We start from the raw sequence: 27,057 nt of genomic DNA, 5'->3' as shown, positions 1-27,057 counted from the left end.
TTAATCCATACAATGGATCAGTGGCTAGCAGGCATGGTTGCAGCTATGGAGTCCATTTCACTATTTCAGGCTCACAATCTCTTCTTGCACAAACATCCTCAAAAATGAACAGACATTACTCCTGTTTTCTGACTACAGAACAACACTGGGGCTGACTACTGCTGACACAAAGTCCTCTTTCTGGCAACACCACTAACTCCCTTCCTCCTAACTTGGGGAAGAATGGGACTGCTCCCTATTACTTCCTATTCATAGCTGAGAAGGGAAAGGATTGTTTTTTTCCCCCTTCCTCACATGTCCTATTGCAGGGGATCTACTATGAGCTCAGCCTAGAGAAGTGGGAAGTTTTGTAGCGCGGTAGTGCATAAATATTATGTATCCCTTGTTTGTAGACTGCTTACAGTATTGTCAAAATAACTTATTCAGTGATGGGATTAAAAGGATATTGGACACCCTGGTAAATTCTATGTATAGGTGGAGTAACCAACCCCCATGTTTTCACCTTAAAGTAGTTGTCCAGGATTTATACATTTTTGATACAGTTGACCTATCCACAGGATAAAATTGGTTGGTTTGCCACCTGGACCCCTGAACTGATCCTATTCAATGAGCAGGGCTGTAGTTACTGTACCGCCACTAAAGGAGATCTGCGTCTGATAGCCACATCAGCTGATTGGTCTGGGTCCAACACCCGAACCGATCCAAAAAATGATGTCCTACCTTAGGGATAGGTCATCTGTATTAAAAATGCCGTAATACAGGGCAGGCAGATACGCAAATCGTTATAGGCATTATAGGTCAAGTCTACAGGGCTGTGGAGTCAGTAGTTCAAACCACCAACAACTCGCACTCCTTTATAAATGGTTGACAGCCATGGTCAGTCATAAGCAGATCCTCTTATACATTCAAAAGCCATTGAATTTGTATAAAAGAGAGCGTTGACTTCTAGACACTGTAGGAGACATTTTTGCCAATTGACAAACTTTAAGAGATGATTCAGTGAACTTTGTGAACCAATGAATGTAGCCATCTATGCCAATTCTGACCTAACTGTTAGCCATTGTTCTCAACACCTCGTATGTGACGGCATGCACACATTGCAGACAGGATGCGGATGGCCCAGACACACCACTGGTAGAGAAGATCATTTGATCCACCAACAAGCACAAGCAGTTTCCACCATCCAGACACTGGTGGCATTTTTATTATACATCCCTCTCTCAGCCAGCCCAGATCATTTCCTGCTGCTTCGTAGGAAAAGGAAATTTGTGTCAAAGCCCCATTACTTGTTCTGTCAATAACAGGCAACGGCTTTTGCCTTAATTTGCAGTAGTGTAGTGAACAAGAAACCTGGACTGAAACGGCATAATTCCTAGTGACTGTCGTGTCTTTGCTGTCGAGTAACACACTGCTCTAGGTTGCTGGTGTGGTGATCTGGGGAGCCATCGCATATGGCATTTGGTCACTGCTCGTAGTGATACCATAAACACTAAAAGCTAAGCGATATGTACAGGACACACTGTGGTCATATGTGTTGGTCATGGCAGGGCTTCCCACTGGCATTTTCAGCAGGATAATCTTTGCCACACAGCAAATGTCTCCACCATATTGTAATGTTTCCTTGGCTTGCCTGGTGGTCAGATTTATTGCACATCAAGCATTTTTGGGACCAGCTGGGTTGCCAGCTGCATTAACCTTTTGAGTTTTCAGGATCTGCAGGCCCATCTGCAACATCTGTGGGCAAATGTGCACAGGATACTATATGAAACCTTCATTCTGAACCATATATTACTTTAAATCCAGGCTAGAGGCAGATGAACAGGGTACTAAAGCCTCTTTTCGATTGTACAGTTTTACCCAATAAACATATCCTTGTGCATGTTCAAATCCTATCTATCTATCTATCTATCTATCTATCTATCTATCTATCTATCTATCTATCGATCTAATCACTATTTACTGTGTTTCTGCTGACGTCTCATTGACCCTGCCATGTAATATTAAATAGTAGGCGTTTCTCCTCATAGACATCTGGGTGTTGTGCTATGGTCAGGGTTTGGCTAAGCACTTTCCATGGTATGGCCCTGTGCAGCTAAGGTTTTACACCATGGGTAGTACTCTATAGTAAAAATGCCAGAGCACAAAGTGTTGCGCCAGACATCCAGTGTGTCATCCTTTGACATGCAGATAGATGTCCATGCTAGTAAGTGCCTCCCTCTAAGGTGTTCAGCTGCTTCATCCTGACCATTGTTATGTGTTAATCCATAATGAGCTTTGCTCGTGTACTTTGCCAAAGATCAAATACTTTTTTTAAAAAAAATATACAGCAGAATGGGAAATAGATAGGGAACTCATACTTCTTCTGCTAAATCTACTCCCGGCTTTGGCTCAAAAAACTGCAGCAAGAAATGCAGCTTTTCCTCATTGTGTGGCTCAGTCTAAAGAAGACTTGTTCTATTTCTTTCAAGTTCTTTCACCTTAATTTGTGCTACTATGCCTCTATGGACCTTGCTTTGTGCACCGAGACACAGTCTTGCTGGGACGGATTGGTCCTTCTCCAAACTATTACCACAAAATTAGAGGCAAATAATGGTCCAAATGTCTGATATGCTGAAGCATTAAAATTTTCTGTCACTAGAGCGTAGAGTATAGACTAGCTTCTGAAAAACAACCGTATGGTATTATCCTTCCGCCACCAAACTTTACATAGTAGACAGGCATGTAATCACCTTTTTGCACATTTAGTAGTTGCGCCTTGTAACAAACTTCTGGCAGATGTAATTTAAACATGCCTGGGATAAATAGCTGCTCAGCCATGGAAGCCCATCCCTGAAGCTCCCAGTACACAGTTGTGCTGATGTTAAGGGCAGAGTAGGTTTGGCACTCTGCACATGGTGACTCCATGTTGTGGCTTGTCACTTAACTGGTTATATGCTTATGTGGTCTGCCACTTTGTTCCTTTGGCTCTTAAATGCTTCCACTTTCCAAGAATGCAATTTCAGTTCATCCTAGGATATCTAGGAAGAAGAATTTTCATGAACTGACTTGTAACAGTGACATCCTATTGTAGTACCATGCTCAAAAACAGTGAGCCCTTTAGAACATTCCGCTCATGTTTATAGAGGCAGATTGTATGGCTACATATACACAGGTAGATTTCAATAAATTAGAATATCTTTGAAGAGTTTATTTCAGTAATTCAATTCAAAAAGTTATCCTCCTATATTTTGTAGAATCATTACACATGCGCTGATGTATTTAAAGCATCTCTTTCTGTTAATGTTGATTGACTTACAGCCAATGGAAACCCAAAACTTAGTATCTCAGAAAATACTTGGTCGGGCTCCTTATGCAATAATTACTGCATCAGTTCGGTGTGGCATGGAGGTCAGCCTGTGGTACTGCTAAGGTGTTATGGAAGCCTAGGTTGCTTTGACAGTGGTCTTCATTATTGTTGCATTGTTGGGTCTGGTGATTCTCATCTTCCTCTTCACAATACTCCATAGATTCTCTATGGAGTTCTGGTCAGACGAGCTTGCTGGACAATCGAGAACAGTGATACTGTGATTATTTAAACTAGGTATTGATACCTTTGGCAGTGTGAGCAGGCTCCAAGTCCTGCTGGAAATGAAATTGGCTTCTCCTTAAAGAGGGAAGTAGTAGACAGTTGACATTAGACTTAATATTAGCCTACTGAACCAGAATAAGGGACCATTTAAAGCCTTAGGAACCCTAGGAAGATGGTTTGTGTTGATTTAGATGATTCGAGCACCACCTTGTCTACAATATTTGAAGTTTTTCAAAATATTCAAATTTTTTGATATAGTATCTTTTGGGTTTTCATTTGCTGTAAACCATAATCATCATCACATTCAAAGAAATAAATGCTTGAAATTAATCTAAAATATATGAATTTTCAGTTTTTAATTTGAATTACTGAGATAAATTAACTTTTCAAAAATATACTAATACTAATTTATTGAGATGCACCTGTACACTGCTCAGCACTGAAACTGCAACATTAAGAAGGACAAGCTGAAAGGTTATTCAAATCAAGGAAGTAGCAGCTATCACTTCATCCTCAAATAATCAGATCTTCAAGCACCTAGCTCCATGTTGTAGCATGTGGGAGAGGGGGGGGGGGGGAAACGGTTGAAAGCAACATTTTTCTTTAGCCACATGTAACCCTGAAAATCAGTGGTATAGGATGATTGTGCAATACCTCCTATTCATTGACGTGTCAGGTAAAGATAGACAAAACTTCTCAAAATTCATTTTGCATGGCTCACTCCCGAGATTCCTTTTGGGACAAACAAGTTTGGTATAAACCACAGCTTAAATTGCTTAAAACCTAGTCCATAACACTATCAGAGCCCCTTTCTTTAGGAAAAAGGTTCTTGCCCTTGTGTTTTAGACACACAAGGTGGTTATATTGCAAAAATCAATAATTTTACAGAAGCATTAGCCCCTTTTAATGACTTGTAAGTGCTACAGGCTTGTTATTTCAGAGATAAATTTGTGACGGAACAGAAAAAAAGGCACTAAAAATTATTCCTTTATGGGAGCAGTGATGTGAAATCAAAACTGTTTTGTTTTTTGCTACCAACACTGTGTCGCCAACAGTGTGCTATAGTGGAATGTGATGAAGCAGGCAGCAGGACAAGTCTGGCGGAGTGCTTGCAGTGGTGGTAGCTGTGGCAGTATGCCCCTCAAGTAACAAGATTTTTTTTTTTTCAGATTTGGCTCCAAGGGATTGCATATCGTTAATATGTGTAATAATCCCATGGCTCTAGAGGGGGCCTCCAATGACTTATTTCTCTCTCTAACCCCATTATATGTGAAAGCAGGATAATCGCCCATATTGAAACTTCCCTAGTGAAGCGCCAGCAATTTATTTGTCTTAGGGGAGCTGCCATATAAAGACATTTGTGTCACCGGAACGTCATTTCTAGTGATATAATTGTCTATATAAGGGTAGTTGTTAGTGGCGCTATCCCAGGCTGAAGTGTCTGTGCTTCTCCTCACTCTTAGAAATATAGAGTGCTGGAGTAGGATTTACAGGATAGGTGCAATCCTTCCTAACTATCCTAGAAATACTATCTACACTTCATGGAATGTATAAGCAGCATAGTATCCCACTGTGTGCCTATATACGGTAGGTTCTCCTTCAGGATTACTTCAAGCATATAGCTCTGACAGAGAAAAAAAAGTGCCCAAACAACTTGTCTGTCTTGGTTGTTCTGGATGACAGAGCCGTACATTACAATGACAAGTGATCTGAGCTTCTGCTCTGACTGTGATTTGGGCTTTTATTAGGGTGCTAATTTGTTGTCTGACACAAAGAACTTTCCAAGAATTACCAATGACTGTATCTGACAACACATGAAAACAATCCAACATGTTAGATCAGAGTTTTTTGTTTTTTTTTTACAAAACTGTTATGGTTAGTATCTAGTCTTTTATGTCCTGTGAAAAGAGGGGGACTGGCAGCAATAAACAATCCATATCCCATATCTATATCTATATGTAACTTCTGCTGTCTCTTAACAGAAGTATTAGCCCAAATTATATACAAAAGTGTTCTCGGCCTTGTTAAAGCAGGGAACTCTGGTTGGGAATCGCCGGTCTAGGAGGACTAAAAGCTAGAAACCATTCTGAAGACTTGTCCCTTTACTTATTGCTGTTCAGTATATTGATGCTGTAGGGACGGGATCTTATTATTGACTCTCTACTCTGTGAACAGTTGTTTAGCAGTGACTGGAAGGATAATGCTCTACATCTGATTGTTAAACCAGACCTATCACCTAAGGAAACCTGTACGTCCACAACAATAGTGAAAATGCAGGGTAAATGGATATCCAATACTTAAGTGCTTGTAGAGATGCAGACAAAATAAAAATAAAAATAGTCTTAGTAACTTATGGTTTGTTGTCACCAGCACCACCAGTTGTTCAGTCATACACTATGTGATCAAAAGTATCCAGACATCCCCCCAAAACGTACGTTTTTCATATTAGGTGCATTGGCTGCCACCTACTGCCAGGTACTCCATATCAGCGACCTCAGTAGACATTAGACATCGTGAGAGAGCAGAATGGGGCGCTCCGCGGAACTCATGGACTTCGAACGTGGTCAGGTGATTGGGTGCCACACATCACGCAGGTCAATGCAAAACGTCGCCTCGCTTGGTGTAAGGAGTGTAAACATTGGACAATTGAACAGTGGAAAAACGTTGTGTGGAGTGACGAATCACGGTACACAATGTGGCGATCCGATGGCAGGGTGTGGGTATGAAGAATGCCCAGTGAACGTCGTCTGCCAGTGTGTGTAGTGCCAACAGTATAATTCGGAGGCGGTGGTGTTATGGTGTGGTCGTGTTTTTCATGGAGGGGGCTTGCACCCCTTGTTGTTTTGCGTGGCACTGTCACAGCACAGACCTACATTGATGTTTTAAACACCTTCTTGCTTCCCACTGCTGAAGAGCAATTCGGGGATGGCGATTGCATCTTTCAACATGATCGAGCACCTGTTCATACTGCACGGCCTGTGGCGGAGTGGTTACACAACAATAACATCTCTGTAATGGACTGGCCTGCACAGAGTCCTGACTTGAATCCTATAGAACACTTTTGGGATATTTTGGAACGCCGACTTCGTGCCAGGCCTCACCGACCTACATCGATACCTCTCCTCAGTGCAGCACTCCGTGAAGAATGGGCTGCCATTTCCCAAGAAACCTTTCAGCACCTGATTGAACGTATGCCTGCGAGAGTGGAAGCTGTCATCAAGGCTAAGGGTGGGCCAACACCATATTGAATTCCAGCATTACCGATGGAGGGCGCCATGAACTTGTAAGTCATTTTCAGCCAGGTTTCCGGATACTTTTGATCACATAGTGTAGTTGTTAGCAGTTGCTGGAAGGATCAACGTTCTCAAGCGGGGCAGCACAGAGCTCAGTTCTCACTTGGGTCCCACTTTACAGACACATTAGGTTTGCTACCTAAGCTTTTTAATACAGTCAGGGCTCAAATCCAGAAGCGAATGAGTAACTGCTATAGACGGAAAACCAGAAAGGAGCAGGAAAAGCTTTTTATAGGGAAACTGTCTGCCTACTATGAATACAAGGCATCAGGCAGTAGCATGTGAAGGCTGTACATCAGCTGGCACAAAAAGATCGCAGCCTGTGGCATCAATGGGCACAACTGAGTTCTGTTTGTTTAGATTCACCATGCCAGAAAGTGCAATGATTCAGCAAATATTAGTGATGGTGATGCATGATGCAGTGCAATACGTCATCATCATATGCACAACAATAAATGGCACAAGGCACATAATACAATGCACAATAACATGCACAAAGAATGAATAAATATACTAAACAGGTACACAAGCCAGTCTTGGGTAAGGACTAGAGATAAGCGAGTACTATTCGAAATGGCCGTTTCGAATAGCATGCACCTATAGGAATGAATGGAAGCGGCCGGCACGCAGACTTTGCCGGTGGCCGGCCACTTAACCCCCTGCATGCCGGCTGCACTCATTCATTCCTATGAGTGCGTACTATTCGAAACAGGAGTTTCGAATAGTACTCGCTCATCTCTAGTAAGGACCTGACAAAGTCTAAGGCCATTTTGTGAAAGGTTACATAGTTACATAGTAGATGAGGTTGGATAAAGACATGAGTCCATCAAGTCCAACCTATAACCCTACAATCCCCTACAGTGTTGATCCAAGGGAAGGCAAAAAACCCCGTGAGGCTCATGCCAATTGCCCTATTTCAGGGGAAAAAATTCCTTCCCGACTCCAAATCTGGCAGTCAGTATAAAACCCTGGATCAACGTGTCCTTAAAATCTAGAGACCATAACCCATTATATTATAAAGGTGGGTGGCTTCCACATAATTAGGGCCCTTCAATAGGCTTCCAACAACATTACGACATAGTAGGTACCCATGAGGTGAACAAGTCACTGTGGTGGAGTTTACTTTGTAGTACCAGTAAAGAGTGCATTATACCATTTTAGCACAAATAAAGGCGGCTTTATACCACGTGGGTCAAAGAAAAGGGGTGATCAGCAGATGAAGCTTTGCTTTGGCTTTCCCCTGCAGGGAGCTGTAGAGCTAGAAAATGAAGGCAGAAATCCATTTTATTACCGCTTCATTTTCTGCAGTCTGAACAGACCCTTACCCTTCCCTGAACCTCTGAGAAATCCAAGCCCCAAATCCTCAGAATCTGCTCAGAATTGTAGTTTTGTTATTGCCAACCAATGTATCATTATGCTGCAGTGATGGTGCCTGCTCAGCCCTTTAACCCCTCAGATGCTACAATCAATACAGAGTAATGTAGAAAATATAAGGACTGGTTTATGAAACAATGTTTTCTACCTGCTGGAGTTTGGCCCTAATTTATAATGAAGTGCATACCTACTCATAACTCTAGGCTCACACCTGCGTTCGGCACTCCGTTCTGTGGTTTCCGTCTTCTGCATGCAAGAAGACGGAAACCACAGACCGGGTCCGGCCGTGAGCGGCAGTGAGCGTTTTATGCTCTCCGCCGCGAAACCGTTTTTTAAAATCCGGACACAGAGTACTGCATGTCCGACTCTGTGTCCGGATTAAAAAAACCCGGTTTCACGGTGGAGAGCATAAAACGCTCACTGCCGCTCAGCTTTCTCACCCATTCAAATGAATGGGTGAGAGAGACTCCTGCAGGTTTCCGTCTCCTGCCTCTGTTTTGTACAGGAAACGGAAACCTGCAGAAAGGGCACCGGGCGCAGATGTGAATGAGCCCTAACTTAGGTGCCTCTTCCATGGTCCACGCGCCTAAACAGAACTCCATACTAGCATATTGCTGGCGTAGAATTCAGGCATTATTTATACCAGAAAAATGAGATAAATCTTATGGGGCTAGTAAAGTGCTGTTTATGGTTTGTATGCCAGTAACAGTAGGGTGGGCCCCTACAATGCATTCCACTGGTGGGCCATAGACATTCCAGTCTGACACTGCTGGCAGCCATTAGAAGACTACACTCACCGGCCACTTTATTAGGTACACCTGTCTAACTGCTCGTTAACACTTAATTTCTAATCAGCCAATCACATGGCGGCAACTCAGTGCATTTAAGCATGTAGACATGGTCAAGACAATCTCCTGCAGTTCAAACCGAGCATCAGTATGGGGAAGAAAGGTGATTTGAGTGCCTTTGAACGTGGCATGGTTGTTGGTGCCAGAAGGGCTGGTCTGAGTATTTCAGAAACTGCTGATCTACTGGGATTTTCACGCACAACCATCTCTAGGGTTTACAGAGAATGGTCCGAAAAAGAAAAAACATCCAGTGAGCGGCAGTTCTGTGGGCGGAAATGCGTTGTTGATGCCAGAGGTCAGAGGAGAATGGCCAGACTGGTTCGAGCTGATAGAAAGGCAACAGTGACTCAAATAGCCACCCGTTACAACCAAGGTAGCCAGAAGAGCATCTCTGAACGCACAGTACGTCGAACTTTGAGGCAGATGGGCTACAGCAGCAGAAGACCACACCGGGTGCCACTCCTTTCAGCTAAGAACAGGAAACTGAGGCTACAATTTGCACAAGCTCATCGAAATTGGACAATTGAAGATTGGAAAAACGTTGCCTGGTCTGATGAGTCTCGATTTCTGCTGCGACATTCGGATGGTAGGGTCAGAATTTGGCGTCAACAACATGAAAGCATGGATCCATCCTGCCTTGTATCAACGGTTCAGGCTGGTGGTGGTGGTGGTGTCATGGTGTGGGGAATATTTTCTTGGCACTCTTTGGGCCCCTTGGTACCAATTGAGCATCGTAGCAACGCCAAAGCCTACCTGAGTATTGTTGCTGACCATGTCCATCCCTTTATGACCACAATGTACCCAACATCTGATGGCTACTTTCAGCAGGATAATGCGCCATGTCATAAAGCTGGAATCATCTCAGACTGGTTTCTTGAACATGACAATGAGTTCACTGTACTCCAATGGCCTCCACAGTCACCAGATCTCAATCCAATAGAGCATCTTTGGGATGTGGTGGAACGGGAGATTCGCATCATGGATGTGCAGCCGACAAATCTGCGGCAACTGTGTGATGCCATCATGTCAATATGGACCAAAATCTCTGAGGAATGCTTCCAGCACCTTGTTGAATCTATGCCACGAAGAATTGAGGCAGTTCTGAAGGCAAAAGGGGGTCCAACCCGTTACTAGCATGGTGTACCTAATAAAGTGGCCGGTGAGTGTATATCAATAGTATATATTGCGGCTGACATCTTCTCCCGATGATGCCAGCACTAGCATCACAACATAACAGCGCGTCATGTCACGTTAACAGGCGCTCACTCAATTCTTACCGTTAGATACTCACAGGGAGTTAAGTATTTAAGTGCAGAGCTAGGCCAGAGCCCCACACAGTAGGCATGCTATTGAATTTCCCACTGCAATCTTTAAATGCGTGGTGCCTTAGGCCTAGCGAAAATCAAATTTAATTTATTTTTATAGTTTTTGGGGAGGTAGTTACAAAAAAAAATATTTTAGAGAATGACTTTATTAAATTTATTTAAAAGACTGTATAAAATAAGAGTACGGTACTATAATATTTGTATGTATCTGATTGAAATGGATCGTATACCCTGAGCTAAGTATGTGTTTAGGCATCATATCCAGCTTAACAAAATAGGTACAGGAGTAAAACTGATTTTGAATGGTTTTGCATTCAGATCTTATTGTTGTGACACCCCTTCTCAAAAATTATGACAGCAAGGCAATGACAGCTGACTACCTCCGGAGAATCAATCAGGCAATTAATTTCCTAAAATGAAATGCTGATTATACAAAGCTTCACTTGAGAGGCCCAGTGATTAGAATCAATTTAATAGATTGTTTCAGGTGGGACCTGATTAATAACGTTACTTAAATATGGAAGATGTACAACTAGCAAAAGATTCAGCACCTTGAGGTTTACTCACACATCACATTTTTGTGGCGTATTTTTCTGCCACTGTAGTGGCAAATTTGTAACATAAATGCATTGTTTTTCAGTAGATGACTTATTTTTGTCTGGTTCATAAAAAAAAAAAAAAAATGAGGGGCTTCATGTGAGTGAAAGAAATATGGACCGAGAGCATTTTTGCAAATCGCAACATGTCAATTATACCTACAGAAATGCTGATGTTTTCCGTGAATGGGTTTGAAAATTGAGCGCCCTTGAGCATTTTGTACCTGTCCGCGGCGAAGCCATTTTTTTTTTTTTTTTTTTAACAGGACGCAAAGATTTGCATCTCCGACTTTGTGTACGGTTAAAAAAAAAAAACTGCTGGGTTTCTGTCCCCTGTCCAGTTTCTTGGGGCAGAAGACCCAGCAGGATTGCCTAAAGGGTGCAGATGTGAATTCGCCATTAGTTTAACTGCATTTTCACACAAATGTATTTGGGTCTAGAAATGCAGTCCACAACTCCTGAAGTAAATTCACTGCATCACAAAGATATATGATTCTGTGGGCTTCAGAGTTACCACTGTCCTGCTGTCAGGTAATCATGATGCATGGAGAACTGTAGAGCCACAGTAGTTCTGAAGCCCAAAGCATAATAAATCACTATAAGGGTGAGTTCACACTACGTAAACGGCAGCTTATTCTGAACGTAAAACACGTTCAGAATAAGCAGCGTATAAAGCAGTTCCATTCATTTCTATGGGAGCCGGCATACGAGCGCTCCCCATAGAAGTGAATGGGCTGCTTTTTTCACTATGAGCACTCCCATTGAAGTGAATGGGAAGTGCCGGCGTATACGGCAAGCTCTGCTCATGCCGAGCCGTACACGCCGGCACTTCCCATTCACTTCAATGGGAGTGCTCGTAGTGAAAAAAGCAGCCCATTCATTTCTATGGGGAGCGATCATATCCCTGCTCCCATAGAAATGAATGGAACTGCTTTATACGCCGCTTATTCTGAACGTGTTTTACGTTCAGAATAAGCTGCCGTTTACATAGTGTGAACTCACCCTAATGCTGTAAGTTCAGTTCAGAGGGGCTAGGAAAATCTGCCAATACACATATTAAAGTAATTAGAAATCAAACATAATACAAATGGAACTATTCAGAGACCCAAAAAAGAATACAATCAGAAGTGTAACAATGGGTTTGGAACAGGTGGGGCAGACATATCCAAGCGGTCCCCCAACCCAGTTATACCAATATATCACTATACAGTGGCCAATAGCGGCTCTACACAGGGGTCTGCAGACCATGTAAGTGAATAAAGCACAGGAAACATTTAGTGACTTACAGGTGATGATCATATTTCTTGTCTCTGCTATCTGGACCGCCATGACCACTTCTTCACCTGTGATTTGCCTCTGTAAAGTTTGCTATACAGACATCTTTGGCTCCTCACTTTTCCAGGCACCCGACCCACATTGTTCTTTACTACAGAAAGTCCCCAATGTGCTGCTATCCCAATTATAAAATATATAATATAAAATTCCCTTGAAAATGAATGCTCCCATATGTATCTTTAAATTAATAATGCCCCTGTGTGCTACCTCAGTTACTAATGAGACCACCCTGGGAGAACCGTGCAGGAAGCTGGACTGTCACGGTGACCTTATAGGCACCAGAACTCCCAGGAGAGGTGCACAGGGTAATAGGTAGAGTTAGTTAGATGTGACGCCAGTTGGAGTAATGAGACACCCGCAGGTTCCTGGGCTGAGATGGTGATGTGGATGCTGGTGCTCCCCTCCAACTAGGAGCTTGTGCCCAGGGCTTAGCTGCAAGGAAGGCAATGTCCAGGCCAGGATCAGTTGAAGTGCTCACTGCTTTATTGTAACAGGCATCTGCTGGTTCACTTGTCCGGTAGCAGTGAGCTGTGGCACAGTGGCTTGTAGCTAGCTGAAACCTTCCTATGTATTAGCAGAGAGTCTAAGATGTCTGCAGGTCCAGCTTCTGGTCCCCTGCAGGAGTTCAGTTACCTTGTAGAGGGAGGTGCAGGCTGCCAGGGTTGTAGCTCTGCTTATCCTATCCTCTTACTGATGGTGATGCAGGGCACTGTCACAGCTTCTCTCCCCTGCTGCTGCTGCTGTGGCATTTCCTCACAGCACACAGTGTCTGAAACACAAGATGGCTACTGCCACACTACTACTTGCTTCTCCTTCCCTGGCTGCTTACTGAATACTACTTCCTCTCTGCTCTATTTCCTGTTCCAGCTACAGATCCACCCACTATACTGTGGGGCGCTACGGAAACCACAACTCACCCGGACAAGTGATACCAGAGAACAACATCTTGAAAACATGTCACAAATGAATAGAGTATGAACATGGCAACATATACAAACAATCATAACATGGAAGGCACTCTTTTGGCCACATAACCATTAGGTATTAGTGTACCCCCCTGCATGAGGGGGTTACACTAATACCTCCTATTAAGGGTCGCTCAGGATTAGACATTTTAATGCATGCAGCAGGGAAGACTTATAAAATAAAAATGCACTGACACTTACCTGCATCCTCCTCTCTGTTCCTGCGCTGGTCCAGCTGTCACCTTCTCTGCTCTGTATACTAGCTGCAGCAGTGACGTTATGTTCTCAGCAGTATACAGTGTTTGCCTGTGGTCACATTCACATGATATCGCCGCTGCAGCTGTTCTGCATAGGTAAGGAGGGGAGGATACAGTATAACCCTCTGCTGCTGCTTGCATAAAAATGATCAGGAGTACCGATCAATTAATAATGCCCCCTGTGCCCCGCTAAGTAATAATACTCCTGCATATCTCTTTAAATCAATCATGTTCACCTTTAAATTAATATAGCTCAACACCCCATAGGTTAAAATCGCCTTAAGTAAATACTGCCTCCCAATGCCCTAGGACTAGTACTTATGTTTTGATAGATTGACCTTTTTTTTTTTTTTCACAATTATGTAAAGTAAGTACTGGAAATTTGCTTATACCATAGACTGAATTCCATGCAGTCTATGGCTAAATCTCTATGTATTTTTCTATAAATTGTACCTAAAGCAGGAATTTTATAATCGCATGCTTAGGCACCTTCAGAAGGCTTCCATCTATAATAACAACCAAAAAGTTCTGCAATTTCATTGGGGGTAGTTTGGCCACTTGAAGCAGACCCCTCCCACAAAATTACCTTTCAGATGACCTGGTCATAATGAATTACTGCTCTGAGATGTTAAATGGCCATGTTAGGAGCTTTCTCCAAACATAGATACTGTTGGCAGATGTTTGCTGTGTGAAACAGATGTGCCAGGATCATGTTTAAAGAGCCAACATCTGCCAAACCCTTTGGAAAGGGTTAATTACAAACAATTACAAAGCCATTTCATTTCTCATTTTGGATGTGGTGGAAAGGAAAAATATGTTTTCTAAGGTGGACACAGCCTTTAAAGGGAATGTGTCACCAGGCAGTGAGCTATTATTTAAATCACGTTTTTGTGTTAAAAAAGTATTGATGATTTTTTTTTTTTTTTTTTTATTTTAAAAATTAAGATCTGTATTTATTTAAAACAAAAATCCTAAAAATCTTGCAATTCCAATTTTTAGCCACTAAGCCTAAAACATTGTGACTTTGTTTCCTATAGAAGGACCATGGTCCATAGATACAATGGACAGGAGTAGACCCTATTCACTTGTATGGGAGAGTTTTGGGACAGTGGCTGCTTGAAAGAAATCTGCAGAAAACAGGAAGTCTCCGCATAATATATTGCCTAGTGGGAAAAGTCAAAACTGCAGGATTTTTAAGATTTTTCTTAATATTGATAATAACATGGAAAACATTTGAAAAACTCACCACTTACACAATTTTTTAACATCAAACTTGTTAAAACATAGGTCCTTTTTAGTTTTTCGTTATTGTAAATTTGAACACAGAATGGCACCTTTTTACTAAGGCTCTCAAAATAGCATTTTTTTTCTATAAATGCATATACAAAATTTTCTGATATTTGTTGGTATATTATATTTCCTGGCCTCAGATAGCGTTCCAAAAAAACAGGTAGCTGCGACTGGATGCAGTGCAGCGGCATACAGTCGCGGTACTCCGATCTGGATTAGGCCCAAATGAGTGGGCCTAGTCGGGAGGGAGGTGTCTTCAGACGGATGTCGCGAGGCGAATCCACCTGAAGAATGAGGATGTCACTTCTTTTTTTCCAGGAGCCGGAACAAATCGCTCCCGGAAAAAAGAACTGACCAACTCCCATTGATTTCATGTGACCCCATGTGAACCTGGCCTTATAGATGCTTTGCTGTTGTCTTCAAGCTTGGGATCGAATATAAACGAATAGCACTAAAGGATAAGTTTACGTTAATAAAATGGTAGTGACCCCAACATTGGGACATTAGGATAAAATTGTGGTCATTCTGTTTTCATGGCTTCAAAATGATGAAAGCATTGAAGGCTGGGTTAAATAAAATCTCCTATTTTGCTTAAAGAGGTAGTGACGTAGCCGGGCTCATGCCGCATCTGTCTGTTCTTGCAGAGCAGCAGCTGTTAGTCACAGGCATGACTGCAAGGTTTCACAACTTAGGGCTTTGTTATCAGCAGAAAACAGGTTTGTTCAATACAAAGGCAGACGTTTTGGCTTGCATTCAGATACACACAAAAGGATTGTTGTACCTGCTAGCCTGTGGGAGTCTGCACATGAATACCTGTTGCAGTGCTGAATGTATGGCTTATGCCACTGCTGAAAACACAAAGACAGTTGAACTATTTTGCTATTTGGGTCAGTTCTTCTGCTTAGCTCTGCATTAATATTGACAAAACTCAAGCTGATTTTGTCTAGAATTACAGGGGTTCACTTCATCTGTCTCTGGTGCAGTGTTGGGAAATAGTTACCCAGAGTTTTTTCCTTTGTAAACCCAGTTTAAAATATAAAACCAAGTAACTGTTTTATTAATATAATTTATTGTTCGATATTAATCAGCAGTGACTTTTTTTTTGTGTGCAGCAGTGTATGCATCAAAGTACACAATCCTTTTCCCTTGTTTTGTAAATTCTTATTCACTTGATTAGTGTGAATTTTTATTATCATCATTTATTATTATTATTATTATTATTATTATTATTGTTATTAATAATGCTGCCCTGTCCAATATTGATTTTAGACTATCCTTGAACGAATGTGTATATATGCAGTGTCTGTGCAAAGTCTTGTGAAATGTAGTATGCCCGATATGTTCTGCAAGAGGTGTCTGGTAATAGCTTAACAAACTCTTCATCTTGAGAAGTCTGCACATAGCCGATTTTATTGCTGATTCAGGAGAGATGCGCCCACGTTTATACATGGGTGTATGTATACCTTAACCCCTTCCCGACATCCGTTGTACTAATACGGCGGATGACGGGTGTTTTACTATGTTGGCCGCCCAGGAGTCGGGCGGCCATCATAGCCGCCTGGTGTCTGCTGTAACATACAGCAGACATCATGCGCTAATGCCCATAGCCGGTTCCCACACCAATTGTGGGCATTAATCCTTCCAGCGCCTCGGTCAAAGCTGACCAATGTGCCATTTTCTCGGTGGTGCATGCGCGTCGCCATTTTTCCGGTGATCACTGGTGCCTGGAGCAAGCTCCAGGGCCAATGTCATGTCGGCATAACAGCCGAGAGCCTTAGAAAAGCACTGCAGACAGGCTGGGGAGCTTTTACATGCAGCCTACAAAAGAAATGACGATTTTTTGCAATGCATTGCATTAGTGATCAGGCCTCCTGGGGTTCAAGACCCCCTAGGGGGTCTAATAAATGCAAAAAATAAAAATTAAAGTAAAAAAAAAAAAAAGTTAAAAGTATTAAAAAATTCTAATCACCCCCCTTTCCCTAGAACACATATAAAAGCACTTAAATACTGTGAAACACATACACATTAGGTATCCCTGTGTCTGAAAACACCCGCTCTACAAATCGATAAAAATATTTTTCCTATACGGTAAATGCCGTAGCAGGAAAAAGAAGTCAAAAGTACCAAACCACCATTTTTTCACTGTTTTGCTTCTGATGAAAATTTGAATAAAACTTATCAAAGAAAAAGCATTTCCCCAAAATGGTATAACTGAAAAGTACACCCAACCCCACAAATAAGGACGCCCTATGCATTCCTGTATTCGGAATTATAAAAAGTCAGAATATGGTGACTTTTAGAAAAAAACAATTTTGGCACAGTTTTGGATTTTTGTTAAGGGGTTAAAAAGTAAATAAAACCATATAAATTTGGTATACTCAGAATCATACCGAAACATAGAATATAGGTGACATGTCATTTTAGCTGCCTAGTGCTGTAAAAACGAATCCGTCAGAAAATCGCACAAATGCACTTTTTCTTCAAATCCACCACATTCTGATTTTTTTTTTTTTTTTTTTTCCAGCTTTCCAGTGTATTGTACAGAATTATTAATGGTGGCATCATGAAGAAAATTTGTCCCGCAAACATTAAGACCTCATATGGCTCTCTGAGTGGAAAAATAAAAAAGTTATAGGGTTTGGTAGGGGATGGGGGAGGAAGGGGAGTCAACAATTTAAAAACAAAAATCAAAAAATGCCATTGGCGGGAAGGGGTTAATGGAGGAGAACCTGAAATCTACCTTGGGAGGTTATTTTCCAGCCAACACTGTTAACAGTATCTACCAAAATATTACCACATTTCTCCTTTATTATAGTAAAATCTGTACAAAATCCAAACTTCTATCATGTCAAAAATCATCAGCTCTAACAGAACCAAAGCATTTGAAAATCATTGGCATTGATACAATAAACATTTACATTACATTCTTACATATTTTTACCAAATATCTATAGTAGCTGTACAAAGAAAATCTATTTTGTGTTACCAAGAACAAGTTGCCCTTCATAAAAATGGAAGGTTAAATTTTTTTTTTTTATAAAATGGTTGTGGATGTGTTTTCTTGACCACTTTGTGCAATGTTAGGCACAAAGATTGATCATCAATATTAGATCTCTGGCGGTCTGAGACCCCTGCTGATCTCTTGTACCGAGGCATGGCATGGGCGAGGCGTGCTGCTCATTCACCGTACAAACTGTAGTGGTGAGTGCAGGTATTGTAGCACTGCCTCACCAGTACTGATAATCTGTGGGGGATCCAGGTGTAGGACCCGTGCAGATCTAATATTGATGGACCATCCTAAGGATAGGTCATCAATCTTAGAAAAAGGGTAACACCTTCAATTGTTGACTATTGATGCAACCTTATAAGGGATTGACTTTTTAGAGTTAAACCTGGTGGATTGCTGCCATAACAGTTTTTAATAGGCAACGGAATCGGATGCAGAAAGTAAAACATGAAGCTCCTAAATAGAATACTGCTTTGGTTCTCTGACATTTTAATCTCTGTATTGGTTCCTTCTTGTCTTTAGCAGCGCCCACACCAGCGGCAAAGTGCATATCAAGTTAGTGAGTGAAAGTAATACATAAAAGAGTTGTGAGGTTTTATTAAAAAATAACGTTCCAAAAAATAATGTTCCAAAAATAACTTGGCCTCCTGGTACCTAAGTTTCTAGGACAGCTTCCTTGTTCCTTTTTGATTCCACCAGTCTTTGCTTATGGTATCCTTTTGTGAAGAATTCAGAAATCCCTGTGCTTGTCCTGAATTGCAGTTGTTAAAGTATGTTTGTATTATGACTGATGTTGTGCTCATCTTCTAATACTCATGGAGTTCTAAAAGCTGCTTTAGGTCGCAGGGTCTCACGTGGCATTTAACAGTCCCTGCAATGTGGGCGGGATTCTGACTAATCCAATCCACACACTGCAGAAATATATCTGCATCGGACATCCCGCAATTTCAATACCGTTGTGTTTGTGTAAATCGCAGCATGTCAATCATACCTATGGCAAAGCTGGTGTTTTCTGTATAATTATAATGGAAGCAGATTTCCTCTCTAGACTTTCTGTGAAATGCGCTGGAGTAAAAATCTGCAAGGAGGACTTACTTCAGTATAAAATTGGTGGAAACCAAGGCAATACGGTAGCTCAGTGGTTAGCACTGCAGCCTTGTAGTGCTGGAGTCCTGGGTTCGAATCCTGCCAGGAATAACATCTGTAAGGAGTTTGTATGTTCTCCCCGTGTTCGCGTGGATTTCCTCCCATTCTACAAAGACATACTGATAGGGAAAAAATTGTACATTGTGAACCCTATATGGGGCTCACAATCTACATTTTAAAAAAAGTAAATAAAAAATTGGTGGAAACCTGGTGGACCCCATTGTAGTTTATGGGGTCCGTGGGATTCCATGTTTAACAGTTTTTTAAGCAGATAGGTTTTCCATCTTTTGGGTCCCCAAGGGGATCCGATGGATGGAAACCCAAATTCTACTGTGAACCTAGCGTGAGAGAGTTTTGTTGGAAAAGTTTTGTGAGGTCTAGGAATCCAGTTGGCGGCCCTAACAACTTTCCCTGTATGAGAGTGCATGCAACGATAGCCATCAGTCAGTAGGTAGGATCTTCCAATAGACTAAAAATAGAAGAACAGGGATTTCAGTTACTAAAATACAAATTATTGTGACTCTTTTCACATGCTGAACACAGTTGAGACACTTATGCAGATTTATACACCAGTCTAAAATGGAGTGACCCATGCCAAAATTTACTTAAAGCGTATTTCCAATTATAAAGAGACTTTTTGTAAATGAATAGTACAGGTGAATATAAGAAACTTTGTAATCTACCATATTAAGGAAATACATATTTGTACATATACATATATAAACACACACAATGTTAATGCAATCAAGTTTTATAACTCAGCAATTTTTGCTTCACCCTAGGCTTGGCTGAATGTGCTTGGGATGCTTAGACTACAGTGCAGTATGTATACATCTCAATCCAATTTATTTTGTAAAGCAGCCAGTCGGCTTTGAAGTACTGTGTTCAGAATAGCCACGGAGAGAATACAAAACATTCATCAAAGAGAAGAACGCAGAAAACTTTAACACAGCTTCCAAATCACACTGCCTGCCGTAGCCAATAAGAGCCTTGCATTGCACAACATTGTGAGCGCTCATTATGCCGGCTACAAATGTCCTTGCGTGGCATATTTTGCAAGCATTGTAACCACCTGCAGGCTTCAGAACTGGGGGTTGCTGCACACAAAAATACCAGGCAACTTTTTAAATTATATATACTTAGTGCTACACAGTAGATCTTTGAACCTGCTTTTTCATCTAAGCACATACTCCCACAGCATTTTGTAGACGCAAAAAACAGCAATTATGGAAGTGAAGGAGAAAATACCGGTTTAGGTTTGTAGAACTTCTGCTGAGTCTTTTTCACTAAATTCAAATTATTTGAAAAAGTTACGTTTATTGATAAAATCTCTTCTATATGGTATGCAGATTCTATAGCTTATAGATGGCAATAAAAATATAATAATAATTTCATCAATTTTTGCAAAACGCTTTTCGTGAGGTGTGATTTTCTGAACTGATAGGCGTATCTTTGCTTGGACAATGCACCATCTTCACATCTCCAGGATTTAGTTCACACTTCTCTCGCAATGTTTGTTGTAAATATGAAAATTATGGATTGTGTGCTAACAATAATGCCTGCAAAATCATTTTATAAAAGGATGCCACTTGATATTAAATGTTGTTTTCATTGTGTGCCTACAGGGCAGTCCAATGGATCCAATGGCAATGAAAAGGCCTCCACTTTATGGAATGGGTAGTAGCCCCTACTCACAGACCCAGCAAGGCAGCCCTTATCCTGGCCAGACATATGGACCTCAAGGCCCACAAAGATATCCAGTTGGAATACAGGGACGTACTCATGGTACAATGGGAGGAATGCAGTATCCCCAGCAACAGGTTTGTGACATCATTTATTTGTCAGGATGTGGATGAGCATTCATTTTACTTAGCACTGGGCATGTTCAGCTCCAACATGGTCAGTTCTGCTTTCTCCCAAAAGCATACACAGTAGGGAAGAGATTCCAACGATATTACTCAGGTATAGCAGATTTCTATTTAATGTCTATAATCTTCTTAAAAATAACTTCATTATGCAGAAAGTTGAGGTGTGGTAAATCAAATCAAATCAAATCAAAAAAGCTTTATTGGCACATCTGAATAGATATTTGGCATTGCCAAAGCTAGTAAAGTGTGTGTGTGTGGGGGGGGAGTTGGACTCGGGTGGGTGAGTGGTGGGGTGGGTGGTTTGGGGTATAACAGTCCATGGAGTCTCATCTTCCTCTTCGTTGGTGACCGTTATATGGGGAGGTGGGGTGGGGTGGGGCGGGTGTTTTGGGATAAATATAGCAGTCCGTGGAGTCTCATCTTCCTCTTGTTTGGTGACAGCTGGACACGTATTGGGCAGCGATCTCCACAGTGGCCTCTTCTTCTCCCAGTAGGATGTAGAGTTTCCTCTTCTCGTCTGCAGATATGAAGTCTGGGATGTGGGCAGAGAGTCTTTGGTAGTAGACGGCCCTCACAGCTGAGTATTTGGTGCAGTGTAGCAGGAAGTGGGTCTCGTCTTCTAGGGCCCCCTGGTCACAGTGCTGGCACAGTCTGTTCTCCCGTGGCTTGTACGTCTGCCTGTATCGCCCCGTCTCTATCTCTAGGTTGTGGGCGCTCAGTCTGTACCGGCTCAGGGTCTGTCTGTGCTTGGGGTGGCGGATTCTCTCCAGGTAGGTGGCCATGGTGTAGTCCCTTTGTAGGGATTGGTACACGGTGAGTTTCTTGGAGTTATTTATTTCGTTTCTCCATTCTTCAATGTACCGCTCTCTGTTTGCCTCTGTGGTCGCCTTTGTTTCGGCCTTGGTTATCGTCTGTTGGTGTTTTTGGTTTGGTGGTTGGCTGTTGTTTGGTTGGTGAGTGTCTGGTTTGCTCAGGTGGCTTAGCCATGCTTGGTGGTGGTAGGAGTCGGGCTTGCTCCCCTGGATGTGTGCCTGGAAAGCTAGCGCCCTCTTCTGTATGGTGAGCCATAGGGGGAGTCTGCCTAGCTCTGCCCTGCAGGCCATGTTGGTGGTGTTGCGATGGACATGGAGCAGGTATTTGCAGAACTCCAGGTGGAAGTTCTCTGTTGGGCTGGAATCCCATTTTGACTGGTCTGGGTAGGTGGCTGGGCCCCAAACCTCGCTGCCATAGAGAAGGATCGGGGATGTGGTAAGGAGATATGACGTAAGGAGTATAAACATTGTACATTTGCTATGTATTTCTTAAATAATTGATCATTGTGCCATATGTACATACATTTTTCTTAAATCTTCTATATTTTTCGTAATTTTTGTGTCCATATAGGATTTAAACTATGGTAATCTTTTCTGTGTTCTTCGTAAAAAAAAAAAAAAATCTGCACTATAAATTGACCTATAGTACGCATGTTCAGTTTGCAATGTCAGTTTATGCTGTGGGCTTTTTTAACCATAGATTTCACACTTTGGTGCTCTTTGTGTGAAATCTGCAGCAAACCAGGAGCAAGTTTGGTGTGAACTTTTTCCAGTTGTAGCGGATTTTTTGGTGCAGAAGATACAGTGTGTCCATCTGGTATATACAGGATCCTTGAAGTATCCTCTATTGTATTTTGGTTTTGGAGCTCTTATACTTGTCCTATACTGGTCCTTGGACATTTCTTTTCGTGTCTATAAGATTGTCTACAATTTGGAGAGCTGTCTGACCGTTGCTGGAACACTTAGGGGGCTATTCACTGAACTGTGCTCTGTGCCTATTTTGGCCATATTTCACAGACTGTCCATGGCCATGTGAAGGAAAGTCATAATGAGTTAGATGCATTGAGCTCAGCACTAGTAGTGTTACTGTACAGAACTGACATAATTCTGTGTTGGGTTGCTCACTATGCCATAATTTATAAATCCTTCAGATGTGGAGGGCAAGGAGAAGTCCGTTCTAGTGACATCATTATGATCAACATATTACTACAACCTGAGTTTTTTTTTTTTTTTTTTTCTGGACTTGAATATTGATAAGCCATCAATATTTATGATCAAGAGACCTCACAGATCAGCTGGTTGAAGAGACCACTGTGTGCCGGTGAACGCTCCTCAGTGTCGAGAACAGCGCCATACATTGCTTATGGACTGTGCTTGATATTGCAGCATCTCATCATTCCCTTAAAATGGACTGACTGATGCTGTACCATGTCATTGATGAATGTAACGTCATCTAATCTGACCTGTGGTGGGGATTTAAAATCAGCATAGTCATAGTATTGTAATTTATACTGTGGATTTTCATTGTAGATGTCACCCTTTGATTTGACAAAGTTAGAAATCTGTAGAATTATCAGAATGAAATTTGAAACAAAAATGCATCATTTGGTACATTTTAATTTTTTTTTTTCTGTTGCAAATTTCCAGCAAAAATACTACAGATTGTCTACAGCAGAATCTCTGCAGTTTCTCAGTTCTGTGTATCTTTATTCTAGGGTTTTTCTTTCTTTTAGGTAGTTTATTAAGGCAACAAACTACTTTTTTTTTTTTTTTTTTTTTTTTCTTTCTTCAAGGGCTCTCTTACAAGGAATTGTGGGTGCTAGGATGTAGCTTGCATTCTCTGAGACAACCATTGCTTTCAGTGGGTAGAAATCAAACAATCTTACTCCAAATTATCAAAAGAATAATGGCAAATTGGTTAATGGTATAAAGTGACTTATGAATTGTACGGTCAGTGAAAATATTTTAAGATGGTTATTAGACACCTCTTAAAAAGAAGATTGAGGTAATCTGCATGACTTTTTAATGCAGATTGTATGGGACGTGAATTACAGAACAGCGAGTTGGTCCATAGGATCTTCTTCACTGAATGATGCTATACTTGGAGTAGATTGACCAGTTGTTAGTGTCAAGTGTAATCTCCTTATAAGCCATGCCCAAATGTCTAGCAAGTCAAAATTTTTTTTAGCTCAAACTATATCCACTAAGCTGTGCCAAAGATATGTCATATTTACGCCAGAGTGTAGTCCTAGCCATGATGGTAAATCTGCCCAGTAAGTGATACTACATACGCCCTTCACAGTCTCTAAAGAGCCTACGGCATAATGTAACATGTAGTCTGTGGGCTGTCCATGACCATGCCTAAGGAAAACCACATTAGAGAAGAAGACAATCAGATATGGCAGAGGAGTCGTATATGGCACATCAGTTAAAATAGGTTTTCACAAGGCATACATAAAATATTATTTAGTGTATGCCTGCACTGTACTTTATAGGCTAAAAAGGCAGGACTGCTTTTAGGTAATGTTCCTAAGGGTTTAAAAATCTATGTTGTACACGTCATCTGTATCCAGCAGAATATAGGTTTGTGGTGGCCCATATTCTGAATATGGACAGCTCTTTGTGGCTTTCATCATTATATTTCGAAATGAGACTTTATTGTAGAAAGAAGGCAATAAATGAGAACATCGCTGGAAATGTGAAATTACTGAGTCGTAGCCAGAATATAGATTTATGTCTTAGCGTTATGGCTGGTTCCTAGGAACTGATGGGATAAATATCGGTTTAGCAGGTGGGATGCTTTATTTTTGTTTGTAGACAACAAGTAGATTTTCCGTGTCCTGTACCTGTCCATTCAGCGTGACTTGGGTTAGCTTTAATAACAGATCACATGAATAGAGGGAAGACAGCTGAGCATTCTTACTGAATGACTTCTAGTTGTTAGACACTCCTCTGAATGGCGGTATTGATCATAGGGGTTGCAGTTATTTTGTCTAGTTCTCTGACATGCCGAGGTGCTGTCCTGCTTGATTTTTCTATAAAGCCATGTTGGCCATTTCATATCATATTGGTGTGGAATTACAACATGTTAAGTAGATGAGTGTTGCGATTTTCCCTTCATTTGCTAATTGCTGTATAATTGAAAATTATCCATAAGCAGGCAGTGACCTGGCACGGTGATTGGCTGCTGGCCCTTCTCCCTCTTCTCACAGTACTAATATAATTGGCCAGGCCACACTATAGTTATGATTGCTAATACTCTGCAGGGAAAACATGAATGAATAATTATTATAGTGATTTTTTTTTTAATAGACATGGACACTGCCATGATTTTACATTGGACTTTCTCCAGGGCAGTTAAACGCTAAATTTGTATGTCTAGTTTCTTTACAGGTTTACAAACATAAAATTGAGATTAAAATGAGATAAAATGTCATATTATTGCAAGTATATTTACAAGTAGTACTATAGTGCAACTGTATATTAACACATGCATATTATAGAAAAATACAGATTAGCTAAAATACCTACAAAGATACACATATTGTTAAATTCCCATCAGTTTCTGTGGCATCCCTTTGTTAATTTAATTGTGTTTTCCTTAAAGGCAGTATGGCTTCTACATTTTCTTAGATTATTGAATAAGCACTTTAGACCCTTAAGAAACAACTATGTAAATATGGTCTACTAATTCAAACCTGGTAAACGCTAGTGGTCTGCTAGAAAGGTTTTTGGCTCGGGTCCTGCATAGCATTACTTCATTCTGGAAAGAGGATATTTTGGACTTAGTGGGTAACTTTTCAACTTTGAGATTTTTGGATTGTAGCCAAAGAAAGTAATTTACTCTTAGCTTGGCAGGTTATGTACACAAGATTTTGCAAAAAGGTAGTGTATTAAGTTCAGGCTAGTGATTCTAAAGGTTTTTTTTTTTTTTTTTTTTAAAGAAGTAGATGACATTTTTCCCTAATTTATAATAATTTTGGAGGCCTATTCTTTGGCTTTATCCACAATGTTCTTGATAGTTTCCTCCTTATAAGACTGGATATTACTTTCCTTTGAATGACATTCTAGACGTTATAGGAGTTCTATTTCATTTTACAACCAGGTGATTAATATCTTCATGGACATATGTTAATAGTATAACTAACACCGTAGCCTGAAAGAAATCTGTGTATGATTTTATATATACATATACCCCCGTATGTGTGTGTATATTAAACACATACAAAACAGACAATAAGTCTATACAAGATTTTTTATTTTTATAATAAAGAGGATCCCAGTGGGTAGCTTTGGAACTATGGAGAAAGGTAATTACTGCTCCTTGTTTCTTGGTGCTGTTTTGTCCCATATTCTCATTTCAGTAACCTGTTATACAGAATCTGATTTGAGAAGAGTGGTTAATAATTCAGGATCTGTCATGGCATTTAGGCAATGAAGCTGGGAGAACCCCATAATAAGACCTTCAGCAGAGCATGGGATGGACAAAGTGCCAACATCATCGGCACTGGTCCATCCAGTCCATATCAGACTTTTGCTGAACTCAATACATAGGGTATTAATCGTATTTCCCAGAAAATTACCATCGTGTTAACATGGGGGCAGGAGTACAATGGCAGAAGGGTTCATTCATGAAAAGGGTACAAGTTATTTTAGCTTAAGTTTGGTAAATGATTACAAAGTTGGAAGCATTTTACTGATGCAATAGAATATTTACTTTGCAGAATAATGCATGTCACAATTTACATCTTAGCAGCACAGCTTATGCAACAGTCTGGCATAAACTGAATAATAAACGTTGGTTAGTATGCAGCCATACTAGTTAAGCATGGAATTCATGTTGGTTTTCCAGGAATACAATATATTGATGGCAAATCATTAGGATAAGTCATCAATATCTGATTGGTTTGGGTGTGAAAACCACATACCCCGCCATTCAGCTGTTTTATGGTGTTCAGGAGCACTTTAGCCTCTTCTCTGTTGTCATAATGTGACATTTATCGGTCACATGGTACAGATTTAACTCATTCCCCTTCAAGTGTATGAAGCTGAGCTGCAGTACCAAGCACGGCCCCTGCTCAGTGAATGGGGTTGTACTTGGTATTAAGTAAAGAGGCCACAGCACTCATGAAAATATTGTATTCTCTTCTGTTAATATCTGGAGGTGCCATGTGTCAGTTCGCCACCAACTAGATCTTAATCATCAATGCTAAGGATAAATTATCAATAGTTAAGTCTTAGTAATGTTTTTGTATTGTGATGAAATGTGCATAAGTCCAAATGCTTATACATTGGTGCAAAATTACAATTTAATATGTTCCACAATTCCAAATGTGGAACGTTTGTTAGATTAGTTAGATTTGTCACTGGTTT

The 27,057-nt window shown here is 40.9% G+C and overlaps 1 protein-coding gene across 8 annotated transcripts in view; it reads left to right on the top strand.

Annotated features, from left to right (window-relative positions):
- Positions 1–27,057, top strand: part of ARID1B (AT-rich interaction domain 1B) — a 311,032-nt gene that overhangs the window by 8,620 nt on the left and 275,355 nt on the right. For all 8 annotated transcript variants that reach the window (XM_075267670.1, XM_075267667.1, XM_075267671.1 and 5 more), the window contains exon 2: positions 20,630–20,824. In XM_075267670.1, the coding sequence (XP_075123771.1) occupies positions 20,630–20,824 (195 nt within the window). The remainder of the gene's footprint in view (positions 1–20,629; positions 20,825–27,057) is intronic.

Source organism: Leptodactylus fuscus, chromosome 3 (assembly GCF_031893055.1).
Source record: "Leptodactylus fuscus isolate aLepFus1 chromosome 3, aLepFus1.hap2, whole genome shotgun sequence".
NCBI lineage: Eukaryota > Metazoa > Chordata > Amphibia > Anura > Leptodactylidae > Leptodactylus > Leptodactylus fuscus.
Note: the sequence above shows the minus strand (reverse complement) of the source record. Positions and strands in the feature narration are given on the sequence as shown.